At 41.6% G+C, this 26,129-nt stretch overlaps 1 protein-coding gene across 2 annotated transcripts; it reads right to left on the bottom strand.

Moving 5' to 3' along the window:
- Positions 1-769: 769 nt before the first annotated feature.
- ALAS2 (5'-aminolevulinate synthase 2) lies at positions 770-25,733 on the bottom strand. Of its 2 annotated transcripts, none has more exons than XM_045793859.2 (11): positions 25,599-25,733; positions 20,435-20,630; positions 19,649-19,771; positions 18,694-18,804; positions 15,718-15,940; positions 14,976-15,160; positions 8,905-9,084; positions 6,975-7,139; positions 6,141-6,409; positions 4,821-4,983; positions 770-1,055 (listed from the first exon to the last, which is right to left on the bottom strand). In XM_045793859.2, the coding sequence occupies exons 2-11, from the start codon at positions 20,613-20,615 to the stop codon at positions 892-894; spliced, it is 1,764 nt and encodes a 587-aa protein (XP_045649815.2). In that variant the 5' UTR covers positions 20,616-20,630; positions 25,599-25,733; the 3' UTR covers positions 770-891. The 2 variants fall into 2 exon arrangements, with proteins under 2 accessions (XP_045649815.2, XP_087715662.1); XM_087859536.1 differs by having other exon boundaries at positions 4,821-4,914.
- Between the last annotated feature and the right edge of the window lie 396 nt (positions 25,734-26,129).

Here is a 26,129-nt window from a genome sequence, read left to right as displayed (position 1 = left end):
AAGTTAGATCAGCAAGGGAGGTGGGTGTGGTGTGTTAGAAAGCTCAGGTGGGTTGCATGGCTTTAAACCAGCATTTCCCAACTAGTGTGTCCCACAGCTGCCACAAAATGGGTTATAGAGTGGGAAGAAGTGGCCCTAGAGTTGCCAGGTAGAGCACAAATGTCAAGAGAGAGTGGCTCCTAGGCAAGTAGTATCATTAGTTCACCCAGGTATGCCATACAAATGTTTTCTGTGTGCTATCACCTGGAAAGATAGGGAGCATTGCCTCGAAAAAGTTGCTTGTTACAGCCAAGTCTCTTTCCCATCTTGGAAAATAGAGCTGGTAGGTCCTGTTCTATAAGGTACTGTGGAGAGGAGAGGATAATGGATTGAGGACATCCATTCTGTGTGCTGGAAAATACCTCCAAAGTTTTGAGGAACTATTTCTCTCTTCTAGGCAGTTCAGTTAGGGCTGATTCCATTTCCTGGCTTCAGGGGCTACATGGGCATAAAGTTTCCAGGTCTACCAGTGAAGAGTCAATCCCTGGATTTTTGTTGAAACCATTGGGGAAGAGCCATTTCAAATAAACCTGCCAAGTGTCCCAGCTCTTTGTATGCAACGCACAGTGTAGTTTTTGGCTGATATCTTCCTCTTTCTGGATCAGTGTCCCTATCAGCAAAATGGGTTGGTCAGACCAACAAGTGATCTATGGTTTCCTTATGGCTCTGCCACTTGTCTGAAGGAGTCAGATATAATGCTCTTTCCTTTCTAACAAAGGGCTACAAATGATGCAGTTTGTTCTTTATTTTCAGGCTGAAGTTAGCTAGAGGCACACAACAAAGCAGAGGACAGGTGGAGGCTCAGTCCCATGTGAAGTACAGATGGGGTGGGGCTTTGAGGCAGCTGGCTTCTCAGGCATAGGTGGTGACATACTGGGGCCCCATGTTCCCAAAGTAGGAACGTTCCCACTCACTCATGAGCTCAAAGTGCACAGGCCGATGACAGAAATTGCAGGCAGCCATAGATACATCCTGGAGGGGCAGCCCCACCTCAGTCCAGGCTAACAGCAACTTCTCTAAAAGGTGGTAGGGGGTGGAGAAGGAAAGAATTGGTTAGACTAGATCTTAATTCTTGTGTCACAATACAGATATACCAAGGTAATGATCCCTTCAAGCCTGTATGATATCTTGGAACCAGAATTAATTCCTGTTTCCTCCATTGTGTGCTATGAATGTTACCATTTGTGTATGGGTGCAATTGGGAAGCACTCATTTGATGTAATTTAAAGCTGTACTAGCCTGGCGTGGACCACTTCCTAAGTACAGGATGTGCTGTGACCCAAGAAGTGAATCCATCATCAGTAAAGTGAGCCTAATGAAGATAACAGTGACCAGTAACCATACAGTGTCATCATCTGTGACCTGGGAGTCAGGCAGGGGTTATTCTGGAGTGGGTGGGAACCCAGAGGAGAGAACCTGACCCCATTGTTGGAAGTGCCTCAAGTATGTGGCAGGGCTCTGTCCTTGACGTTGTTTTTATGTTTACTCCCTGGGAGATCTTGTTTAGTCTCATTGCTTTAAACACCATTTATATGCTGATGATTCTGAACTTTTCATCTTAGCATAGACCCCTCTTATGAATTCTAGACTTGTATGTCCAACTGCCTTTCTCTATTTCCACCTGGATGTCTAATCAGCATCTCTAATTTCACATGAGCACAGCTGAACTGATCTCCCAGCGTTTCACCTAGTCTGCTCTCTACCTTTAGCCTTACCCATCTCTCAGTTGATGGCAGTTCTGGTTGTTCAGTCCACAAATTTTAGAGCCATTCTTTATTTTTCTCTTTCTCTCTCACCACACATCCCATCTGTCAGCAAGTAACAATTGACTTTACCTTCAAAATTCAGACCACTTCTCATCACCTCTAATGCCATCATCAGGTCTGAGTGACTATCCTCTCTTACTTGGGTTATTATAGTAGCCCCCAAATGGATCTCTGCTTCCACTCATTCTGCTTCCACTCATTCTCCATTTCTCCTTCACGAGAAGTTGGACCAGTTCTGTTAAAACCTGAGTCAACTGTGTCATTCCTCTGCTCAAATCCCTCAAAAGACTGTCTGTTTCAGAGTTAAAGTCAAAATCCTTACAGTCTGGCCTCACATTCCCCTCACTATTCAGTTTTCTCTTTGCCTCTTGCTTACACCACTCCATCCACACTCATCTCCTTATTGTTTCTCAAGTATAGAAGAATACTCCTTTAATAGGGTCTTCCCTGCCTTAGTCTATTCCCTCTGCCTAGGATGACCTTCCCTTTGCTATCTGCCCATCTGACTCCTTCACTTCTTTCATAGCTTTGCTCAAGTGTCACCACAATGATCTCTACCCTTAACACTCAATGGTACAACCCTCCTCCAAACCAGCCCCTCTACACCAACACTTCCTGTTCCCTTATCCTGCTCTATTTTTTCCATAACACTTAAAACTATCATGCTATATGCATTGCTTATTTTTTAGTTTTTTGGCTCTCTCCTTCCACTAGAATGTAAGCTCCAGAAGGATAGTGATTTTGTGTCTGTTTTGTTTACTACTGGATCCCCAGCTCCTAGAACAGTGTCTAGCAAGCAGTAGATACTCAGTAAATATTTGTTGAAAGGATGACTAAGTCTAGAAGATAAAGGAAGTAAGCCAGAGGAAGGAATGAGGGAGGGCATTCCAATAAAAAGGGAGCATTATTAGCAAAGTACCAAAGGTAAGAAAGTAGAGCAAAATAAGGGAGTTACAAGTTACTCGGTGTAGCTGGAAAAATAAAATGAATGTGGAAAAGAGGTGAAGGCACAGAGATCACCATGTTTAAGGCATGGAATGCCATGCCAGGGAGCTTCAACTGTTCTACAGGCCAGTGATCTCCAAATTTTGGACCGTACATTTTATTGGTATAAACATTTTAGCACATGCCACAAATCTATGTATGTTTTTTTATATATGGATACGTGTATCATTGTCAGTCTAAATGTTAAAGATCAATATCAGTAATGCCTAATTTCCTATTTTTAAGATTAAAAAAGGAAACACAAAATTCTAATAACCCCCCTCACCCTATGGGTCATCTCGCATACCTCACATTGGAGACCATTGTTCTAGTCTAGATGGGTAGGAAACACGAAGAGGTTTAAGCAAGGGACATATATAGTCAGATGTTTAGAAAAATCCCTCTGATGGTCACTATGGACAAGAGATTAGAAGGGACCAAGAGAGAAGCAGGAAAATTAGGAAGAAATCACATTGACATGTATTCAAAAACTGGCAATAGAAAAAAGAACAGATTTGAGAGAGACTGTAGAAACCATTTGCAGGATTTCAGGATGGGTTGACTAGGGTTAAAGGACTGGTGGAGTCATGGTAAATGCCTCTCATTTCTCTTTCCTGCAAAAGCTCAACATAAATGGACACTCAGAGAACCAAGAATACTGAGGACTCTATAATTGAAGCCCAGAGCAACTTAGAGGACTGAGCAAAAGGTCCAGGAGTCTGGATCATCAGCTCAGGCAGTAGACCTAGTGGTTATGACTGTGAAGGCAGAGACAGACTCCTCAGTTCAAATCCAGTCACTGTGTGACCTTGGACCAGTTACTATATATTTTGTGCCTCGGTTTCCACATATATAAAAGGGAAATGTTAATAATAGTATCTCAGCCTAATGAGTATTAGATGAGTTAATACATGCAAAGAGTTTAGAACAGTGCTTGGTACATGTTAAGTATTTAATAGATGTTGGCTAGCATTATTTGATGTTTTTGAATGAATGGCACCTACCTATCTTGTCTTCCTCGAACTCTCATACTACCTATACTCCAGACAAACAGAGTCACTGTTGCCAATGCATGTCTTCTGTTTTCCTATCTCTAGGTCCTTGCTCATGGAATTTCCTTATTCTGAAATGTCTTTGCACTATACCACATGTACTTCAAGGTACAACACAAGGACTTCCTCACCCACAAAGCCTTCCTAACTTCCTGCTTCCTGCTTTCTCTAGCCATTGGTGATCACTCTTCCTCCAGCTCCCAGAACACTGAAGCTCGTCATACTGGACCAGTACTGTCTATGTCTATGTCTGTCTCCTTTTTAGACTGTCAACTGCCTATGTCTTTTGTCCAGCAGACTTGGAATGAACATCTGCTGTATCCCAGGACCTCTGCTAAAAACTGCATCCAACGGGAATCCAGTAAATTTTAGGTGAATTGACTAAACGGCATCATTTAGGATAAAACCCAGGCTATTCAGTAGCTCTACAAACCTCTCAATCCAGTCCCTGTCTTGTGTTGTCTTTGTAGACTCGTAGATTGGCTCTCCTTTCTTCCACTCCATTCCTACTACCCTACATTTCAGTAACACCTGCTTATTGTTCTTGATATAACTCAAACAGCTTCACACCATTCTCTTTGCCTTTCTTTATGCTTTTCCTTCTGCAAGAAATACCACTTCCACTCTCTCTTTCTCTTCTTGGTCCAATACCACTCACCTTATAAAACTCAGCTCAGGTGTCACCTCCTGCATGTTGGGTCAGACCTCTCCTCTCTGCTCCCACAACTCTGATGCACTGTCCTTGTTGAAATGTGATGGCCTCTTAAAGTCATTGTGTTTGCTATGGCTCACCTGAACTGGAGCCCTATGAGTCTAGGGACTGTTTCTCATCCATTTATTACCCAAGTATAGGGTCTGGCACACAATAGATGTTCTAGAAATATACTTTTAAACTGAATGGCATTCATTCCCTTAACTTCTTCAGATCCTAGGGCTGAAGGGAAAGAGAGTGCTATAGACACCCATATTGAGGACTTACGCACAAAGTCTTCCATCATCTGAGGACTGTGGTGGGGAGAGGGTGCCAGACGCAGCAGCTCTTCACCCCGGGGGACAGTTGGGTAGTTGATGGCCTGCACATAGATACCATGCTTGGAGAGCAGGAGATCACAGATCTTGCTGTTCAGTGCTGCATCACCCACCTGGGCTCAGGAGAAAAGCCTGTCAGTATCTGCTACCCTGGCCCCACTATCACTAGTTCCATTAAGCAGGTGGAGGGAACCAGACCAACGAACATCATTGAATTTGGGACAGATTTTTTTTTGTTTTTCATAAGGGGCTTAGTGGCAGCTCCAGAATTTCTATCAAGGAGTTGCTCAGAGGCAGCAATTAAATTTGAAGGGCTTGGGATGGAGGTGGTGCTAGGTACCTTGTCCTGAAGCTGTTTGCAGAGCAAGCACACTGGTTTTACCTAAAGACTATGTTAATTTGGGGTCATTCTCGGTAAGAAGATGAACCTTCCAAGCTACCTCTGGGGTGCTGTCGTTGGCTTAATTAAAAAAAAAAAAACACAAATATTTCAAAAATAGTCTTTCCCAATTCCCCCAATATTCCCAAAAAGGAATATTGGCTTAGCCCAAGCAGTGACTATTTCTTTCTCATCCATAAAGCAGTCACAGAAAAAAGTGTCCTTACCACACCCTGACATACACACACAAATAGACGATATTTTAAAAAGAAGTAGTTCATTTTAAAGGCAGTAAATCAACATGGTTGGAAATCCAAAATAGCACTTTGAGCCATGGTGTTTGACTTTCTATTTTCTGACTTCAATTTTTTTTACTTCAATTCTTACTAAGAGAAGTTTCACATCATGATTGTATTATACATACACATATACACATGTATGCATATACACATGTATAGAAACTGAAACATTTCTCACAAAATGATAATCTTCTCCATGTGTGATGTATTCCAACATTTTCATTTCTATTTAATAAAATTTTTTTCTATTTTTAAAAAATATGTAATACTAGTCATAACCTACTAAACTGATTTTGTGACCCACTAATGGTCTTGATCCACAGTTCCCAAAATACTGAATTATAGGTCATGGGTACCCAATATTGTGAGGGTCAGGACAGCCTAATAACTGTGAGATAATAGCTAATGCAAGAAGAGGTGACTAATCCAGAATGGCTGACAATTTTCCAAAAGGGTAACATAGCTCAAAATAAGGAGGGTAGTTAACAGGAAAGTAAAGGATTGGTAAGAGGAGCAGGTGTTGGTTTGCTGGTGTGGAAAGGCTCCCAGAAGAGATAAGTGGGTAGGGCAATGGTCAGGGTGGGGCTCTCACCCGGATGGGGATGATGTGGCTGGGGCAGGGGATGACAGGAAGGCCCCTGTCCATTAGTAGCTGGCGCATGTGCTTGACATTGCGCTGGTGGGCTCGCCTCAGGGCTTGGCCCTCCTCTCCCTTGAGTAGCCGCACAGATTCCAAAGCCCCAGAGAGCACCATGGGAGGCAGTGATGTGGTAAAGATGAAGCCGGAAGCATAGGAGCGCACCATGTCCACCAAGTCACGGGTGCTGGCGATGTAGCCGCCCACACAGCCAAAGGCCTTGCCTGGAGACAAGGAGGGGGAGGATAAGCACAGGGATCATAATTAGTCTTTAGAGGAACAGGATCATGTCCAGATAACACAAGAATGTGTACCAGAAGCTGGAGCTCTAGACTCCTTTCCCAGGCCTCTGCTTATCTCTCTTGTCCATGTCAAGACAGACAGCTGATAATTCTGCTGCTTTTAGGTAGGACTTCAAGGCCTGCCAGGTGCAGTGACTAGATAGGCAGTAGCTGGGTGGGGGACCTTTAGCTGGTTACGCCCAAAGGTAGAACTAAGATGAAGCTTGGGGATGGAGTGGGGGAGGAATTTAGAACCACAACTCTCCATGTACTGACTTGAACCTGGCTATTTGGCCCTGCTTAAGGTTCTTCTCAAAAAGTCCTTCAGACTTTCTCAGCAACTCTGCAGTGGGGTAGGAGTGGAAGAAAGGAATCCAGGAATTCCATAGCCTGAGGCTATGAATTCTACCCAAATAACTTCTACAGCTTTGGGGAGGGGGAAGGAAAGGGTCTTGAAGGGGCCTCCTTTCTGGATTATATATAAGGGCATCCCAAGGCACTCACTCACCAAGAGTTCCAGAGACAATGTCAATCTTGTGCATAATTCCATCACGCTCCCCAATCCCAGCACCCCGAGACCCATATAGTCCTACAGCATGAACCTCATCCACGAAGGTCAAAGCCCCATACTGGTGGGCCACATCACACAACTCTTCAAGGGGACAGATGGCACCTGAGAAAAGCCAAGGAATAGAGGTAGGAGATCACAACCCTTCCCCAGCCCCACCTCCAGTGTGGAATTTGTGACCCATAACTGCTTTGGGTTGGAAAAGGGTGAGGGTGTGCACACTCAGTTGGGACTATTTCAAACCTCCTTAAATGTGTTGACTGCCTCCACCTCATGCCCACTCAAGGTGTGTGTGTGTGTGTGTGTGTGTGTGTGTGTGTGTGTGTGTGTGTGTGTGTATTTTCCCTATTTTGTAATCAAGGCTTGCCTCTCTGTTTTCCTATTTTTACTTCTGACAATATCTGTCTTGTTTAAGCCATTTTCCAGCCTCTCTTTGTTTCCCCCCCTCCCCAGGTCTGTGTATTTCCACTTAGGGTTGGCACTGGCCCATATGATCCCTTTGTTTTAATAAATTCAAAAAAGCAACTTTTTGCTCCAGGTTAATGCAGTCCTGATTTCAGACCCAACTCATACCCTCAGGCAGATGCTTTTAGAAGCCTTGTCAATGTCTTTTTACTGCACTGATCCTCCCTGTTTCTATCTTTCTGGATTTCTGTCACTATCTCTTTTTTTCATAGCTATTTCCATCATTATTTCTATGTCTCCATTTTTCTGTCTCTGCTTTTGTTTTTCTTTCTCCTCTTTCCTTCTCCTCTCTCTTTTTTCTCTCTCCTTCCCTCCCTTCCTCCCCTCCATCAATCACTTCTCTTTCTCACTGTTTGTGTCCCTTTCTGTCTACCTCTATCTCTCTGCTTCAGACTTTCTTTCCCTGTACATTTGTGTCTCTGAGTTTCTTTGTGCCTCTGTCTCTGTCTTTTCTGTGTCTCCGTGGGAGTGCATTTTTCTCTCATCTCTGAGGGAACCCTCCCTCACAGTTACATGATGCTGATGGCATCTATGTTAGCCAAATCAGGTAATACTATGGACTCTCCTTTGTTTCGGTTGGAAAAACAACAAATTGAAATGAAGCGAGGACCTCTTTCTTTAATAAATCCACAAGGTGATGCCTAAAGCACATGATTTCTGCTCAAGAGGGGTAGCAATAGAATGATTTGGGCATTGTTTCAGTTGGGGAAAGAAAAGAGGTAGGAGGATAAAGTTCATTTATTTTTACTTAGATCATAATAGATGGAATGACTTCCATTGTCTCTAATTCTTACAACCAGATATTTTATGTTGGGGAAAACTGAAGCTCAGGGAGTTGAAGAGTTACCCAAGATCATAGAGCAAGTAAGTGCCAGAGGTAGGATTTGAACCCAGGTCTGTCTCACTTGAAAACATGTTTTGATTCCAGTGCTTCATACCGGAACCTGAAAAAAACTCCCAGCCAAAAGTTTGTAAAATTTTTCATTCCAGAAACCAGACACTAGAATGATTGATTTGTACATCATTTCTAATGGAGGGAGTGTTATGTGAAGGAATTGGAATCAGATGTTCTAGGGCACAAATACTTTGGCACCAATTTACTGAGCCAACCAAGACAAGTTGGGTGCTGTCTTTGAACTTCAGTTTCTTAACCTGTAAGATCAGTATAATAGCTGCCTTTGGCATTTACTGGCTGTATGATCTTGGGCAAGTTACTTTACTTGTTTATGTCTCAGTTTCCTCATGTAAATAAATAGAAATAATAATAGCACCTGCTTCATAGAATTATTGTGAAGATTAAGTGAATTAATATGTGTAAAATACTAATAATTTTGCTTGGCATATAAACAAATTCTATACATGTCAGCTATTATCATTGTTATCATGGTTTTTATGATATACATACCATCCATGGAGTGAACAGTCTCAAAGGCCACAATTTTGGGTGTCTTAGGGTTGGACTCCTTTAGAAGTTTCTTCAGGTGGTCAGGGTCGTTGTGTCTGAAGACAAACTTGGCTGCTCCACTGTTGCGAATACCTTGGATCATTGAAGCATGATTGCCTGCATCTGAGTAAATCTCACACCCTGAAGAACCAAATGTATATTCCTTAAGCTTCTGTTCCAGTATTTCCACTTCAACCTCAGGGCTGACCTGACAGGGCCAGAGAGCCAGCTGTCCCTCCCTTTGAAGACCCTGTCTGCTTCCCTCTCCTCTGGAATCTTCTGTGACACCTCTTCCTCCCTTGAAAGAACTCCCCTGCCCTGAAATTCTGACCCCTACACCCTTCCCTTCAGTCATTTCTAAGCCTGATCTGGCACTGACTATCTTGGGGTGGAGGAAACTTAAATTCCCAAGAAGCTCTAGAGTTTCTTAAGGACAGGGTCTAGGTTCCTACTCCCAGATACATAAGATCAAGCCTTGGAAAGAGTTTATCCCAGGGAATGGGACTGGATTTGTTGACTTTGACTGATAATAGAATCTTCCTGGTCTAGATGAAATCCCAGCTCTTCCAGGTAGCATCCCTCTTCTTATAGTTACAGGATGGATACTTAACAAAATTTCCATTTGAATCATAAGCTCATGGCATGTCAGAGCAGATCAGAACATTAGTGAACATGGAGTCCAGCTCCTTAACTGTTATAAGTGAGGAATCTGAGGTCTACAGAGGAGAGGGACCTTTCTCTAGGGCCTGAGGAATGCAGGGCTTTTCACTGAACAAATATGGGAGAGCAGGTGGAGGTGGGAAATTGGTAGAGGGAATTGATTCTTGGCTCCCCCCAAATTACACTGACATCAAAGAATTGTGGCCTTTCATTAGAGTGAGTTATCACTTCTAACTGAGGAAATCAGGCATGACTTCCTAGAGGACCTGCCAAGAAGGAAATTAGACTGGGAGTTTCTTGAGAGCATGAATCACACATTTTGGTTGTTGTTAATGCAAGAAGATGTTATTTGAAGGATGCATTATACACAGTGTAGTTCCAATGAGTTAAGCATATGGTTATTCCCATTGCTTCTACAAATACCTTTACAAACACTTATATCTTAGTGAAAGAAGATGTTCCTTGAAAGATGCATTATAGACAGCATAGTTTCATTGAGTTAAACACAGCTATTCCCTTCTGCTTCTACACATAAGTTTACAAACACATATGTTAATGAAAGATGTTATTTGTAGTTTTGATTTGTATTTCCTTGATGATCAGTGATGTTGAGCACCTTTTCATGTGTCTGTTGGCCATCTGTATGTCTTCTTTGGAAAAATGCCTATTCATGTCTTCCTCCCATTTTTAAATTGAATGATTAGTTTTTTGGGTGTTGAGTTTTATAAGTTCTTTATATATTTTGGATACTAACGCTTTATCAGCTATGTCATTTGCAAATATGTTCTCCATTTCATAGATTGCCTTTTACTTTTGTTGATTATAAAATACCAACACTGAAACAGGAAGAAATAGAAAACTTGAACAGTCCAATAACCAGCAAAGAAATCGAATCAATAATAAAAGAACTCCCAACAAACAAAGGCCCAGTGCCAGATGCCTTCATAGTCAAATTCTACCAAACATTTAAAGAAGAGTTAATACTTACTCTTCTCAAACTATTCCAAAAAATTGAAAAGGAAGGAAAACTTCCAAATTCATTCTATGAGACCAGAATTACCCTGATATCAAAACCAGATAAAGACTCCACTAAAAAAGACAACTACAGGCCAATATCCCTGATGAACAGAGGGAAAAATTCTCAATAAAATATCAGCAAACCAAATCCAACAATATATTTAAAAAAAACATTCACCACGATCAAGTGGAATTTATTCCTGGTTTGCAAGGGTGGTTCAGTATTCACAAATCAATCAATGTGATACACCACATTAATAAAAGAAAGGATAAGAAAAAAGTGATCATTTCAATAGATACAGAAAAAACATCTGACAAAGTACAACATCCATTCATGATAAAAACCATCAATAAAGTAGGCTTAGAGGGAACATATCTCAACATAATAAAGGCCATATATGAATAACCCACAGGCAATATCATCCTCAATGGGGAAAAACTGAGAGCTCTTCCTGTATGGTCAGGAACAAGACAGGGATGTCCACTCTCACCACTGTTATTTAACATAGTACTGGAAGTCCTAGCCACAGAAATCAAACAACAAAAAGAAATAAAAGGCATCCAAATTGGCAAGGAAGAAGTGAAATTTCCATGATTTGCTCATGGCATGATGTTCTATATAGAAAACCCAAAGAACTCCACCCAAAAATTGCTAGAACTGATAAGTGAATTTGGTAAAGTCACAGGACACAAATGTACAGAAATCTGTTGCATTTCTATACACTAATAATGAAGCAGCAGAAAGAGAAATTAAGGAATCAATCTCATTTATAATTGTACCAGAAACAATAAAAAAAATGGGCACAATTGCACCAAAAATAATAAAATACCTAGGAATAAACCTAACCAAAGAGGTGAAAGACCTATACTCTGAAAACTATAAAACACTGATAAAAGAAATTGAAGATGACACAAAGAAATGGAAAGACATTCCATGCCCAAGCATTGGAATAACAAATATTGTTAAGGTGTTTATACTACCCAAAACAATCTACACATTCAATGCATCCCTATCAAAATATCAACAGCAGGGGCGCCTGGGTGGCGCAGTCGTTAAGCGTCTGCCTTCGGCTCAGGGCGTGATCCTGGCTCGCGATCTGGGATCGAGCCCCACATCGGGCTTCTCCACTATGAGCCTGCTTCTTCCTCTCCCACTCCCCCTGCTTGTGTTCCCTCTCTCACTGGCTGTCTCTCTCTCTGTCAAATGAATAAATTTAAAAAAATCTTAAAAATATCAACAGCATTTTTCACAGAGCTAGAACAAACAATCCTCAAATGTGTATGGAACCACAAAAGACCTTGAATAGCAAAAGCAACCTTGAAAAATAAAAGCAAAGCTGGAGGCATTACAATTTTGGACTTCAAGTTAGATTACAAAGCTGTAGTGATCAAAACAGTATGGCACAGGAACAAAAATAGACACATAGATCAATGGAACTGAAGAGAAAACCCAGAAATGATCCCAGAACTGTATGGTCAATTAATCTTCAACAAAGCAGGAAAGAATATTCTATGGGGGAAAAAACAGACTCTTAAACTAATGGTGTTAGGAAAACTGGACAGCAACATGCAAAAGACTGAACTGAACAATTTTCTTACACTATACACAAAAATAAATTCAAAATGGATTAAAGACCTAAATGTGAGACCTGAAGCCATGAAAATCCTAGAGAAGAACATAGGCAGTAACCTCTTTGACATTGGGTATAGCAACTTCTTATTAGATATGTCTCCTGAGGCAAGGGAAACAAAAGCAAAAATAAATTATTGGGACTTCATCAAAATAAAATATTCTGCACAGTGAAGGGAATAATCAACAAAACTGAAAGGAATCACATATTTTATCTTTCTGCCTCTGGTACCCAGTATAGGTCTAAGTACACAGTAGATGCTAAGTAAACATTTCTTGAACGAATGGATGGATAAACAAATTACTGATTTATAAGTGAGCAAATGAATATATTACTGAATGAAAGAGTGAGGATGGGTATCAAAGATGAGACCAAAGAAGTAGCTAGGAGCTAGATTATTGAGGTCTTTAGAAGCCATGATAAAAAGTTTGGGTTTGGTCCTAAGGGGGTTTGCATTTAAAAAAAAAATATTATTCTGACTGTTGGGAAGAACAGAATATAGGAGGGCAAAAGTGAAATCAAGAAAATGATGTTGGGGGTGCCTGGGTGGCTCAGTTGGTTAAGTGTCTGCCTGCCTTCAGCTCAGGTCATGATCCTGGAGTCCCAAGACTGAGCCCCATATCAGGATCCCTGCTCAGTGGGGAGCCTGCTTCTCCCTCTCTCTCTGCCCCTTCCTGCTTGTGTTCTCTCTCGCTTGCTCACTCTCTCAAGTAAGGAAATAAAATCTAAAAAAAAAAAAAAAGAAAATGATGTTTGTCTAGGCTGGGATGGTGGCAGTAGGAATGGAAAAATGTTTAATTCCAGTGGTTGAGGAGGATGTTCACTGAAAAAATTCCCAAAGAGTTTGGATTTAGTTGGGGTTGTGTGTGCTCTCAGAAAATTTTCTGAGAAGCAGTGGGGATGTTTACAGTGTCATGAAGTGTCAATAGGAAGTAAGGAAGTAGATAGCAAGTGTGGAGACTTCTGTCAAGCAGTTTGTCCATTATAGGAAGGAGAGAGATAGGGCAGTAGCTAGAGAGTGATGAGAGGACATTTTTTTTTAGATGAAAGAGACTTTAGCATGTCTAAAGAGGAGAGGCTGAAGATACAAGAAGGAGAGAAGGAAGTGATAGATCAAGGTTCCTGAGGAAGTAGAGGGGAATGAGACACAGAGCACCAGCAAAAGGATTAGTCAACAAGAAAAAGGGTACCTCTTTCATTGTGACAGGAGAGAAAAAGGGAGGAAAGAACATGTGGGGGTGTTTGTGAGTTTGTAGGTAGTTTGTGCCAAGGAGTTGAGGACATTACTTGAGGATTTATATTTTCAGTGAGGAAGGAGGTGAAGTTATCTCTGTGGTTGAGGGTGAGGTGGAAGTGGGAAAGCTGAGAAGAATGGGGGGTTGCAAAACTGCCCTAGAGATTTGGAAGGCTGGCCTTGGGAACAGGCTTGCTAGACAGCATAGAGGACCTGGTAAAGGTTGGGGACTATGAATTTTTAGTGGCTCCCACCTGAGTAATTATGTGCACCTAAGATTGATGTGGAGAAGGTGGAGGGTTATATTCGTCTGTGGTTGGGGATGTGATGGAATGGCAACAGGCATATGAGTTGAGGACATTATTAGCTAGAGAATGGGAGATTGGGAAGATCAGGTCCAGATGGGATCCTCTATACAATGAAATGACTGGCTTTAGGCAGAATAGGTGTGCCTTCAAATTGTAAAAGGAAAGAATGAAAGAAGGGTAGACTCATTTATGGAACATAAGAAGTAGGAAGATGGGTAGGAAAAGAAAGGGAAGAAGGAAGGGGGGGTAAAGAGAAGGGGGAATGAACCATGAGAGACTATGGACTTTGGGAAACAAACTGAGGGTATCAGAGGGGAGGGAGGTGGGGGATTGGGATAGGTCAGTGATGGGTATTAAGGAGGGCATGTATTGCATGGTGCACTGGGTGTTATACGCAAGTAATGAATCATGGAACTTTACATCAAAAACTAGGGACGTACTGTATGGTGACTAACATAATATAATAAAAAATATTATTAAAAAAGAGAAAAATCAGATAAGTTTGTAGATTTGATGGCTTTAAATTAAAAGAGTTTCTGTCTGGTGGCTTCTGTTTTCTTTGTGATATGAGATGTGATGTTATTTGCTTAAGAGTGAAGGAGGAGGTAGTCACAAGTTCTAAAAGAGAAGAATGTTTTTTTAAAAAGCTAGTATATTGGGGCGCCTGGGTGGCGCAGTTGTTGGGCATCTGCCTTCGGCTCAGGGCATGATCCCAGCATTCTGGGATCGAGCCCCACATCAGGCCCCTCTGCTGGGAGCCTGCTTCTTCCTCTCCCACTCCCCCTGCTTATGTTCCCTCTCTCTCTGGCTGTCTCTCTCTGTCAAATAAATAAATAAAATCTTTAAAAAATAAAAAAAATAAAAAAGCTAGTATAGGGACATAAAAGAGCTATTTGTGAGTGTTAGGAGCCCAGTTGAGTTGCGGGAATGGTGATAAATGTATGGTGTTACCCTTCTGTGAGGTTGGGCAATGCTCCTCAGTAGTATTCTTCAGCCTAACTGAAGAAGGGAGAAATGAGAGGGATATAGTCATCCAGTGTTGAGGATACATAAAGTGGGTAAGACGGAAGGGCAATGGCAGTGAGCGAACTCAGAATAGAGGGAAAAGGTGATGAAGACAGTAAGACTGCATGCTGTAGTGCAAGATACCAACCCTGAATAGAACTCAGGCCCCAGGCTTACCTGGCAGGATCTTTGCTAGTGTGAAGAGAGTAGAGTCATTGGCCACAAAGCAGGAAGAGAAGAGCAGGGCTGCATCTTTTTGGTGCAGCTCAGCCAGCTCCTGCTCCAGCTCCACATGAAACTTACTGGTACCTGAAATGTTGCGGGTACCACCAGCTCCAACTCCATGATGCTGCAGGGTCTCCCTGGCCAGGAGAAAACAGAGAAAACAAGGAGAGGGAAAAACCCTTGTCAGGCATTGAGGAACTGGGCAGGTTTCTCTTCACTGATGGAGGTCAGTGTTGACTTAGTAATCTTATATTAGCTGTGTCATATATAATCAAGTAGAGGGCAGGATGGAGACAATGAGGATACATGGGTCCTCCTTCTCAGGCTGATGGCTTTCAGGAATGGAGGGAAAAACTAGGTTGAATTTGAACATCTTGGAAGACCTTCTATGGGAGGTCACACAGTATCTCTGGCAATACTCATTCTGTAGCCACAGTAAAAGCTCATGGAAAGTGGGCCTTGCTCAGTCTTCCATCTTTTCCATAAAACTGAACAATCAAGAGTTTGGAAATCATGGTTTGTTGACTGACATGGTTCATATCTGAAGATTAGACATGCTGGAAGACCACGGACAAAAGGGGTGGTAGGTGGAACTCAGGTTTCTACTGTCAGCTCTGCCTTTCCCTTCCATGTGTGGCTTTGATTCTTCTCTGTATGTGTCCCCACAGCTCATGCCCTAGATCTTACTACTCACTTTGTAGCTTGCAAAACCCGTGGGTGCCGGCTCATGCCTAGGTAGTCATTACTGCACCAGACAGACACATCCTTTGAGGCCGTAGATGCCTCAGAGAAGTGTTGGGCAAAGGGGTATGCATCAGCCCAGCGGTTTACGGTCTTGAACACACGGTAAGTGTGGTCCTGTTTCTTCTCCATGATCTTATGCCTGAAAAACTGGTCATAACCAAAAACATGGTTTCCTGCAGAAGTAGAGATGGAGATGAAAAGAATTCATTTTTAAATCACTTCCTGATTAGTCCATATTTTACCCGTGCTGTTGATTTTGAGTTCTCCAGTTCTCTTTCCATTTATTCATTTGTTTGATCAGTCATTAACTTACCGAGCCACAGTAACTCTCCACTACTTCATTCAATCATCGTTTTGCTTTCTCAACTTGCTCATTCACTCAGTAAATTATTCATACATTCACTCAGGCTTCCTACCCCTGGCATGGACTCCTCTCTTTTTCTAAGGTTATTGTGGTGGCCTTCTTGCTGAAATCACTACTTCTAGTTTCAGTGGAAAGAGTATCAACAGATCTGGTTTCTAGTTATTTCTCTGCCCCTTCCTAGTTATGTGACATTGAGCGAGTATTGAGTCCTTTCTCTTAGTTTTTAATTTCCTCATCTGTAGAATGGGGCTAATAATAACTTCTTGGATAATTGTGAGCATTTGATGACAGACAGAATGTCAGACAGCCAAACTAATGTTTGGTACGTAGTACTATTATTACAATTATAGTAGTAGTAGTAGTAGCTAATATTTAATTGTTATAACCAATATTTAATGAGTGCCTATTACATGTAATGCCTTCTCTTAGGAACTTTATAAATATTATTTCTTGTATTCCTCACAATAGCCCTACATGGAAAGTATTAATATCTCCATTTTACAGATGAGGAAATGGAGACATAGACAGGTTAGGTAACTTGACCAAGGTTATGCAGCAAATAAGTGACCTACAAGTAAGTGACCTAGAGTTTACTTTTAAAACTGCTATTTACTACAAAATGGAGAAATACTATTTTCAGGATAAATTGAAATAATATATGCCAAAGGACTTGTTAAATTCTAGAACTCTATACATGAGACAGAAATCATCATTGTTGCAGATGACAACTTATGTGGTAGGGATGTAAGCTGGTAACATCTTTGCTGCAGGGATGTTTGAAAATATGTATCAAGAGTTTTTAAATGCAAATACTGGCACACCTAGAGAAATATTTGCAGCAGTACTGCATGGAACACTGGGTGTTATACGCAAGTAATGAATCATGGAACTTTACATCAAAACCTAGGGTTGTACTGTATGGTGACTGACAATATAATAAAAAAATATTTTAAAAAAAGAAAAAAAAATGTTTGATATCCAGAACTTATTTTTTAAAAAAGAATTGGGGTGCCTGGGTGGCTCAGTCAAGTAATGTCTGACTCTTGATTTTGGCTCAGGTCATGATCTCAGGGTTGTGAGATTGAGCCCTGAATCAGGTTCCACACTGGGTGTGGAGCCTGCTTAAGATTCTCCCTCTCCTTCTGCCCCCCAGTTCTCCCTCTAAAAACCACCACCACCACCAACAACAACAACAACAACAACAGCAAAACACTTCTGAAAACTTACTAAGAAAACTTTTCAACCAAGTAGCAAAATGGGCAAAGAATAGAAACAGAAAATTCAATAGTTGTAGAAGATGCTTAATCAAGGAAAACCAAACTGCAAAATAAAAAATTTTCACCAATACTGATAAATATTTAAAAGTTTGATAATATCAAGTGCTAGAGAGGGTGTGAGAATATGGATACTCTCTTTGATAACTGGTACAGCACTTTGGAGGGCTAATTGGCAATATTTATTAATATTAAAAATGTACACAACCTAACACCCTAAGAATTTGCACCTCTTAATGCTATCCTAGAGGAAAAAAAACTGACCTATGTGCATGAAGAGGTACATTCAAAGTTGTTTGTTGCACCGCTGTTTGTAATAGGGAAATTTGTAAGCAACCCAATGGGGGAATATCTAAATGATCTCTAGTATATCCATACTAGGTCTAAGATAATACTGTATGTTATCTTTGAGTACATTTATATGTATGTAAAACCAACATAAACTATAAACCAGAATAAAGCACAAGAAAAATTGAAAATAATAACCTGAATTAATTTGAATGATGCTTGATTAACTGAATGATGTTGCATCCATGCTACAGAACAAACTTCAACCATTATTAATTTTTATGCATCTCTATGCTTAGGGACATGAAATGATGCCCATGATATATTTTTAGGTAAACAAAGCAAGATAACAAAAACAGTGGAATAAAATCACAGTTCTAATAAAAACGTGTGTGGAGGGAAGCCTAGGAGGTGTGTGTATCTGTGTGTGTGTGTGTGTGTGTGTGTGTGTGTGTGCTTATTTATGGAAAAATATCTGGAAGAAAATATAACAAGTTAATGGTGGATGGTGGAACTCTGAGTGATTTAAATTTCCTTCTTTATATTTTCCTATATCTGTTGAAAAATACTTTACAATGAATCGTCTTTCTCTTATATTAGAAAAAAGCCAAATTCCATTATGAAAAATGAATATAAACACATACAAGAAAGGGGAAAAGTCTGTCTGTAAAGGATGAGTTTTTGAGGGAAGCATGGAGAAGAAATAATAGGAATAAACCTAGTATTTTATGAGACCTCAAAACAGCTAGAAACACTTCCATAAATCTAATTTTATTTCTTCCTTATGATAACATGTTGAGGCAAGCATTACAAGCTCACTAAAGGGAAGTGACTTACTTGCCAAAGCACACTGATCCAGCAAGTGCCAGCATTAAAATTTAAACCCAGACTCCCTTTGGTTCCAAAGCACTTCTTTGCCATTTCCTCTACTGTTTCAGAAGCCCTTTCAGCACTCCTTCCACTTTCCTACCCCCTTTTATTTCCAGTTCAACAAACTCACCAACCATGTTGTTCTGAACCAGTTGTGTGACCTTCTCTGAAATTAGCTCTGGCTCCTGGGGATTGGAGAATGGCTTTCTCAGGCTGGTTGAGGCCAGGGATCTGGGCATGTCTGACAGAGTGTGAGATTCATTGGTCATAAAGAGAAGGGAGAAAAAAAAAGAAAGTATTTGTTGTCCTCTTTAAACTCAATACAACATGAAAATTCAAGTTTGTGAAGTAGAGAAGCCTGCACAGAGGGAAGAGATATTCTGTGAAGTGAGCCCCTACTCATCTCCCCAAGTGGAAACTTCTGTGTCAGGGTACATTCCATAAGATGTTACATTTTACCCCCATTAGAGTTTTCCCTTGAGTAAAGTAACTGGGGCAGCCACCCTGAATCTTGTACTTGGGAGGTAAATGCAGGGCAGTGTACCTTACTCTTCTTTTCCGAATGTCATTAAAATTCAATTTTGAAATTTTTACCTTTAATGATATACCAAAAGGGCCTATGAAAAATGTCAACAGTGTGGCCATATTTCAAGTGTGATTATCTTGAACAGTCTGCACCAATTGAGTTGACCTGGGGCTTCATACCCTGCTAAAAGATGTACCTGCTTTCAACACTTACTCTTTCATGCAAATCCAGATTGTTATAGAGTGGTATTGGTTAAATGTGGGAGCCCAAACTGTTGGGATCCATTTAGCCACTTGGGAGAGAGGAGGCAGAACTCTAGAGGGCTCATTTTAGACTAATGGCTTAAAGTTACAAGAGCCTGTGCATGTATGTGTGTTGGGGAGGGTAGATCTCAGTGTGCTGTCTAATCTATTGCCTACAATGGTCCCTTTGGAAAAGACTCGACTTGCCATCATGGGATGTATACTAGCTGACCTAGAATTAGCCTATATCAGGACTGTAATGAAGTGAATTCAAGCATTAGGAGTAGAGCCTGGATGAGGTGGCAGTTGACTCCTACCTGTCTTGAAAGTCTCCACATCCTCCTGGACTTCTGGAGCTGCCTTCTGCACAATCTTGCTCTTACCATCCTGGAGTTCTGACAGCATAAATGGACAGTGGCTCTTGGCCCAAGATGAAGAGTCTATGCAAAGGTAAGAGAGTAAGTGGCAGTGCATTTCTAGCCATAAGTTTAGTTTAACAACGATTACTAAGACCTACTGTATCCCAAAGCTCTATCTCAGGCTATGGTAGAGATACAGAAATGGATGAGTCTGGTCCTGTGCTAGGAGAGCTTCTAGGCTGGCAGAAATGGTATACACTGAAGACACATTATGAACAGTGCTGGGATGAGTGGGAGGACATGGGCTACGGAAGTCTAAAAGAGGGAGGGGACATGATCCAGAACTGGAATTGGACAGGCTGGAGGTTTAGACAAGCTTCACAGAGGAGATGATGCCCAAGTTAAGTGTCACATGGGAAGTATGAGAGACTCTGATAAAGGGTATGGGGAGGGTCATTTGACAGAAACAAAGACACAGAAGTTTGAGACAATAGAGTTGATCCAGGCAATTTTAAGTGGTATCAGCATGACTGGAGTATATAGAGTGTGAGGAGCATGAGAGTGAGACTATTGAGAGATATTGGCAGAAGTCAGAACCCAGGTGTGTTTTGGGGCCAGCTCATTTAGCCTTGATGCTTTTCACATGAACCTTCTCATTTATTAGGCAACGATGGCCAGTATGACTTGGAACTTTGTCTCCAGGACCCAGACATTCTCCCCCATTTGCCAGAAACTTCTTCTTACCTCCTCCAGCCTTGGTTGCCTTAAGGTGGATTTGAGAACAATTTGGTCCTTGGGTGGCCAGGATAGGACAGCGTCCAATACCAAACAGGACCTGGTGAGTCTTAATCATTTTGCCCAGGAGGCCTATGTGGCCCCTGGCAAGCACTGGACAGCGCTGTAGCAACATGGCTGCTGCTACCATCTTGAGCCCGAAGTCCTGAACAAGATGTGGAAGAGATGAGAGTCCATCATGAAGGCATGGCCAAAAGCCAAGGGTCATTTTTGTGTTTGATCCTTTGCCTTTAGCTTCCCACCCAATGTACACTGCCCTCTCCAGAGATGCCCTTATTGTCCTTCCACAGTAAGAACTTTTCCCAATGTCAAAATGTACCAATAAGGCATCAGGGAGGAAGAAATGAGACAATGACCATTAGACAATGGCGTAAAGGAAAGTGTTCCAACTGAAGGTCAGAAAGCCTAAATTCTGATTCAGACTCTGCCACTGACCCCTTCTGTGATGGTGAGGATTACTGAAATGTGATTGTATGTGGCAGGATGAGAGCTGATAACCCACCTACTGTTTATAACACTTAAGGCTAAAAGTCTTTCTAAGAATATTAGCCTCAGTCAAGTTAATATTCAACCTGCTAATGCAGATGGATGCCATTGGCCAGGGCTCCTGAGGCTTGGCTTAGAGTGTTTACTGAGCAGGCCCAACAAGAGAGGCTAAAGGAGTTTGAGGCCACAGGTACCAGCTTAAGTAGATTCAAGGAATAGGACAAAAGGGCAGGCTATACAGGCCATGTGCCATCAGACTGGTATTTTGCTGCCTTTGAACTTGCCCCTGTATTTTAGAAAAGGACAGTTAGAGGGGATGAAAACAAGACCCAAGGGGTCTGGGAAACAAGTTGATACACTAATGAAAGAGGCAGAAGATAAGACAGAGAAGAGAAGGGACAGAATGAAGATCAGAAAAAAAGATAACAAATAGCCATAATAAGCATTCAATAAATACGTGTTGAATTTGGGAGTAAATTAATGAATGAATAGGGACTGAAGTAAAAGAAAGAAAGGAAGGGTAGGGAACGAGTCAGAAGAAAAGAGAAATTGGGAAAGATAAAAGGAGGAAAGTGAGAAAGAACAAAGGTACAGAGGTAGTGGTAAAATTAAAAGAACAGAAATTGTGAGAGCGAAAGAGATCAATAACATAGGGAAAGGGGATAGGCTCATGATATGAACAGGGACAGGAAGACTGATCAGAAAAACAGGAAAAAAGTATGGTGGGAACTACAAAAGGATAAGGAAAGAGACCTAGATGAGAGAGAGAGATTGAGTGACAGAGCAGAGGTAGAGGCAGAGACAGACAGAGGGACACAAAATGGATGTGAGGAGAGATCAAGGAACATACAGGAATATACAAAGACTCAGAAAACTGAGTGCAGGAGAGAAGGGAATCCAGCAGGAGCAGAGAGTCAGTCAGGCACAAAGATAAAGGATAAATGCTGCCAGAGATAATGGGGGTGGGGGAGAGCAACACAGAAGGGTTAGGGTAAGAGGAGATTGACCCTAGTGAGGGAGATGAGAGAGAGACTGAGCAACAGAGAGAAGGGAATAGAGACAAGATCAAAGAATAGAGATGGAGAGGTGGTTAAGTTGTGTTGAGGGTTGGGATGAGGGAGGGCGAAGAGATACAAAGGGAAAGACAAAGAACAAGAAGGAGGAATAGATTAAAAGGAAAAGGGCAAACTGGAGATCCAACATCTGAAGGTGAGACAAAATACGGGACAGGACAATAGGAGACATATGGGGGAGTGTGGGAAGACTAAGGCCCTGGCACCACCAGGAGAGCTACTGAGCAGAATCTAGCAGCACCTCTAGTATACAGGACTTTATATTGTAAGGGAAAAGTGAACAGGAGGACTCATGGCACTGTCCTCATATGGCAACCCCCTTCATTTCTTACAGAGCAACACCCCTCCCCCTAATTCATAAATCTGTTTTCCTTGTTTATCCAAGATCATTCTCCCTCCAACATTCACAGGCTGTCATAGGAACATAGGTCAGTATGTGAGGCAGGGTGTGTGGACCTTGAAATTGGGAGAGGCCAAGGGGTATCGAAAAAACTAAGTGAAACTCATGTTTAAGCCTTTAAGATAATGCCCGGTGCATGGTAAATTTTCAGTAAGTGTTAGCTTTCCTTATTTCAATTTCAGCTTCCCAACTACCTGTTGGATGTTCTTGGAAAGCTACTTCCTCTCTCTGGGTCTTAGCTTTCATCAGCTGTCAGATGTAAGGTATTTATGCCTACTTCATATGGTAAGTAATGAATTGGATCCAATGCCTACATCACATGTGGAGATATCAGTTTCCCTTCCCCTGCCTGCCTCCAAAGGCCAAAGCACTTAGGGCTGAGTCTGCACACCACAGATAAAGCTCCCAGCATTTATCACCACTGGGGTCTGACCACTCCCTAAACTGAGACCAGGGTGTGGGGGAGAAGGAGAGCTCCTTTCTACAATCATGTCTGAGCATCTGTCTGGAGGTGACTCTGGCAATATGTGGTAAGGATGGGTGGATGATCCAGGGAAAGGCAGGCAAAGAAGATGTCCAGGTTCCAGGCTCCTGCAAACTCCCTTCCACAACATCAACACTTGGCAACAATAATGACAACAACATTGGGATATGTAATGGGAAGGAAAGCCCCCAAGATTGGAAGCAGAGTCCAGTCCTGCCTTGGGATGATGGTGGTTTAAGGCCTATCCGCCACCCCCCCCCCCCATGTGTAGTTCAATACACTCATCATCTCTAAGGGACTTTTGGCCATGATATTCTCAGGGACCTGGAAAAATATAACTACATCTTGAAATTTGTTAAAATATCAAGTTCTTTCAAACTTCATTTCCAATTTCTCTGTTCTGATACTCTTTCCTCAAATTTTCCCAGCCCCACTCTGCCTGCCCACTTTTATGATCCATAGTCTTGCAGTCTATTTACCTTCAGCTCTGTTTCCATTCCATCTCACTACCTATAGTAGTGGGATTGGAGTGAGTAAAATTGAATCAAGAAAGTATTTTAGGCAATTTAGAGTATTAAGAGCACAGCCTCTGGAGCCAGACATTTTTGAATCCTGGGACCTTAGAACTTGTATCTCTTCTCTATATCTTACATCTGTAAAATGTAGATAATAACAAAGACAAGCTACTTCACAGGGATGCTGTGAAGATTCAGTAAAATAATCTATACAAAGTATATAAAAGAGTGCCTATCTTAAATACTGAAAACAATGTTAGCTTATTATTTATATTTTCTATATTTTCTATGTAGAGAAAGTGAAGGTACATCCAAGGAATGTACCTTCACTAGTCTGTACACCAGACTAGTACTTAAAACTGATTCTTGTCTCAATCCTGATTTTTATCCTTATCCTATTACAACTTACTATGTGAACTTGGGCTCTGTACTTTCCCACTGTGGGCCTCAGTTTCTCCATAGGCATTGGACTAGATAACTTCATAGATTTTATTTGGTTCTAATAGTCAAACACTCACGGAGTACTCACTGTGTCAAACACTGTTGTAAATGCTTCACATGCATTGACTTATTTAATTCTCACAACAACTCTGTAAGGTAGACACTAATATCAACTTTATTTCAAACCTAAGGAAACTGAGTACCCCAAAGATTAAGTAGCCTATCCAGGTCACAGAGCTAGTAAGTTAGAGAAGCAGGATTCAAACCTAGGCAATCTGGCTTCAGAGCCTGCTAACTTAACCACTATGGATCTGTGATTCAAATATTACTACATATTTTCTTGACTGAGAGCCTGACTACAGACATCAATCTCCTCTGCTGCACTAGCAGGCCCCTTTCTGGGACATTTGATTTTGGACTGTGACAAATGTCTTTACCAAAGGAACAGATTTCTAACTGAAATGGAATTTCAGGCATGGGTGAACATTCATTCATTCATTCATTTATTCCATATAACAACTTATGCACCCATTGTGTGTCAATCTTTGCTAAGGATTTTCATAAAACAATGCTTTCAGCCAAATATATAATGGTGAAATTTCAGCCCAAATGACAGATCATTACTCAAAGGTGTTCCTCTGCACCTTAAAATTCTCTTTCATGTCAGCAGCCAATCTGTAGTCCCAGAGATCAGAAGGGCCAACCACAACACTACGCCAGCAGAGAGCCAGAAACCACTCATTGCCACATTCCTTGCTCCCTCTCTCCCCTTCATGGCCTGCTTTGCAAAAATCAGGTCTGGAGGGGAGGTGATCACTTTTCTTCAGGAACTGGGTGTTTCAAGCCTTACTCCCCCCTCCTAGCATTCTCTCACCATCATAGAAGAGTCAGAGAATTTTAGATACTTGGAATCATAGAACCAGAAATTTTTAGAAACAAAATTTTAGAAGACCACAAAATCAAAATTAGAAGAGACTGTGGAGGTTATAGGACAAGCCCCCTTTTTTTTTTCAGAATGAATGTCTTGCCTAGGTCTTACAGTGAATTAGGGTGAGAATACAAATTTATTGACTTTCAGCATAGGGCCCTTTTAGTGATGCAAAATTCCTCTTCCACCTTCTCTCCTTATTTATGCTAATCAACCCAAGTCCTTCAAATCTCTCTCTACCCAATTCATCATTCCCACCATCCCCACATTCCCTTGATTTTCTCTCCCTACCTCTGACCCCCTAGGCACTGACCTACTGAGCTCTGCCTCAGCTGAGCAGAGAGAAAGAGTCAAAGTGAGGGAGGAATGGAGGAATTACTGGAATAAATGCCAAAACAACTTTCTGGGAGACAGAGAAGGAGAAGAATAGAGACAGAAAGAGACTAAAAGATGCAGGGTAGAAGAAAGAAAAAGATTGAGAGAAGAATATACAGACTGAACTCAGGCAGAGGAAAAATAAAAGAAACCTAGAGGTCAGAGAGAGATGAACTGAAGTGAATGATCCTGAAAACTAACAAGGGAGAGTAAATGGGGGTTAGGGGGCAAGACAAAGGAAAGCCAAAAACAGGGAAAGCCAAAAAAGATATAAGAGGGGATAAGAGAGAAAATGACAGAGAGACAGATTCTAAGGAACAAAGTCATATCTAGTCAGGCCAGAGACAATGTGCAGCCTTGAGGTGAGCAGCAGACCAGAAAGAGCACACGCAGGCTGAAAGCAACTCTTACCTGTTGCCCTGCACTGAGGACGAACGAACGACGGGTGGGTGCTGTGAGTCAGGACCTGGCATTTATCCCTTCCCCCATGTCTCAGCTCCACCCTTCTCTCCTGCTGGCCAGGCTCTGCATTGGCCCCAAAAGTATCTCAGGCTTTTGCTAGAGATAAAACCCAGTGTAGTCCCCTGTCACCCAACCCCATCATTTAGCACTGCCTTTCCCCTATTTTCTTTCTCTTCTCCCTCTGGAGTAGTAAAATGAACTTGCTGGGTTTTGGAATCAGATAATCTATATATAGCTAGGGCACCTTGAGCAAAACCACCTCTCTGACTCTTGGTTTCCTCAATATGAAAGGAGGACAATAAAACTCAGAAGAGCTGTAGCACAAGTGGGAATGGCCTCAAACAGGCAGCTTCCTTAGACTACATTCAGGCCATTGTAACAATTTAAAAACATCATCTACAGAAAAAAAAAATTTGCACAGTGCCTGATTCAAAGAAGTAACAGCCAATGTTGACTGATTACTATGCACAGACCTTTCAT

The sequence above is a fragment of the Ursus americanus genome, chromosome X, assembly GCF_024610735.1.
Source record: "Ursus americanus isolate L20-20 chromosome X, mUrsAme1.1.p, whole genome shotgun sequence".
NCBI classification, from domain to species: Eukaryota; Metazoa; Chordata; class Mammalia; order Carnivora; family Ursidae; genus Ursus; species Ursus americanus.
The sequence above is the reverse complement of the archived record's forward strand: the minus strand, read 5'-3'. Positions and strand labels throughout refer to the sequence as shown.

Excerpts from the sequence above, each read along its gene's own strand:
- ALAS2 (XM_045793859.2), bottom strand. The coding sequence starts at position 20,615 with ATGGTAGCAGCAGCCATGTTGCTACAGCGCTGTCCAGTGCTTGCCAGG. Across the intron at positions 7,140-8,904 it reads GACTGTTCACTCCATGGATG|GTGCCATCTGTCCCCTTGAA; the intron begins GTATGTATATCA and ends GGCTTTTCTCAG. Across the intron at positions 6,410-6,974 it reads CATTGTCTCTGGAACTCTTG|GCAAGGCCTTTGGCTGTGTG; the intron begins GTGAGTGAGTGC and ends CCTTGTCTCCAG.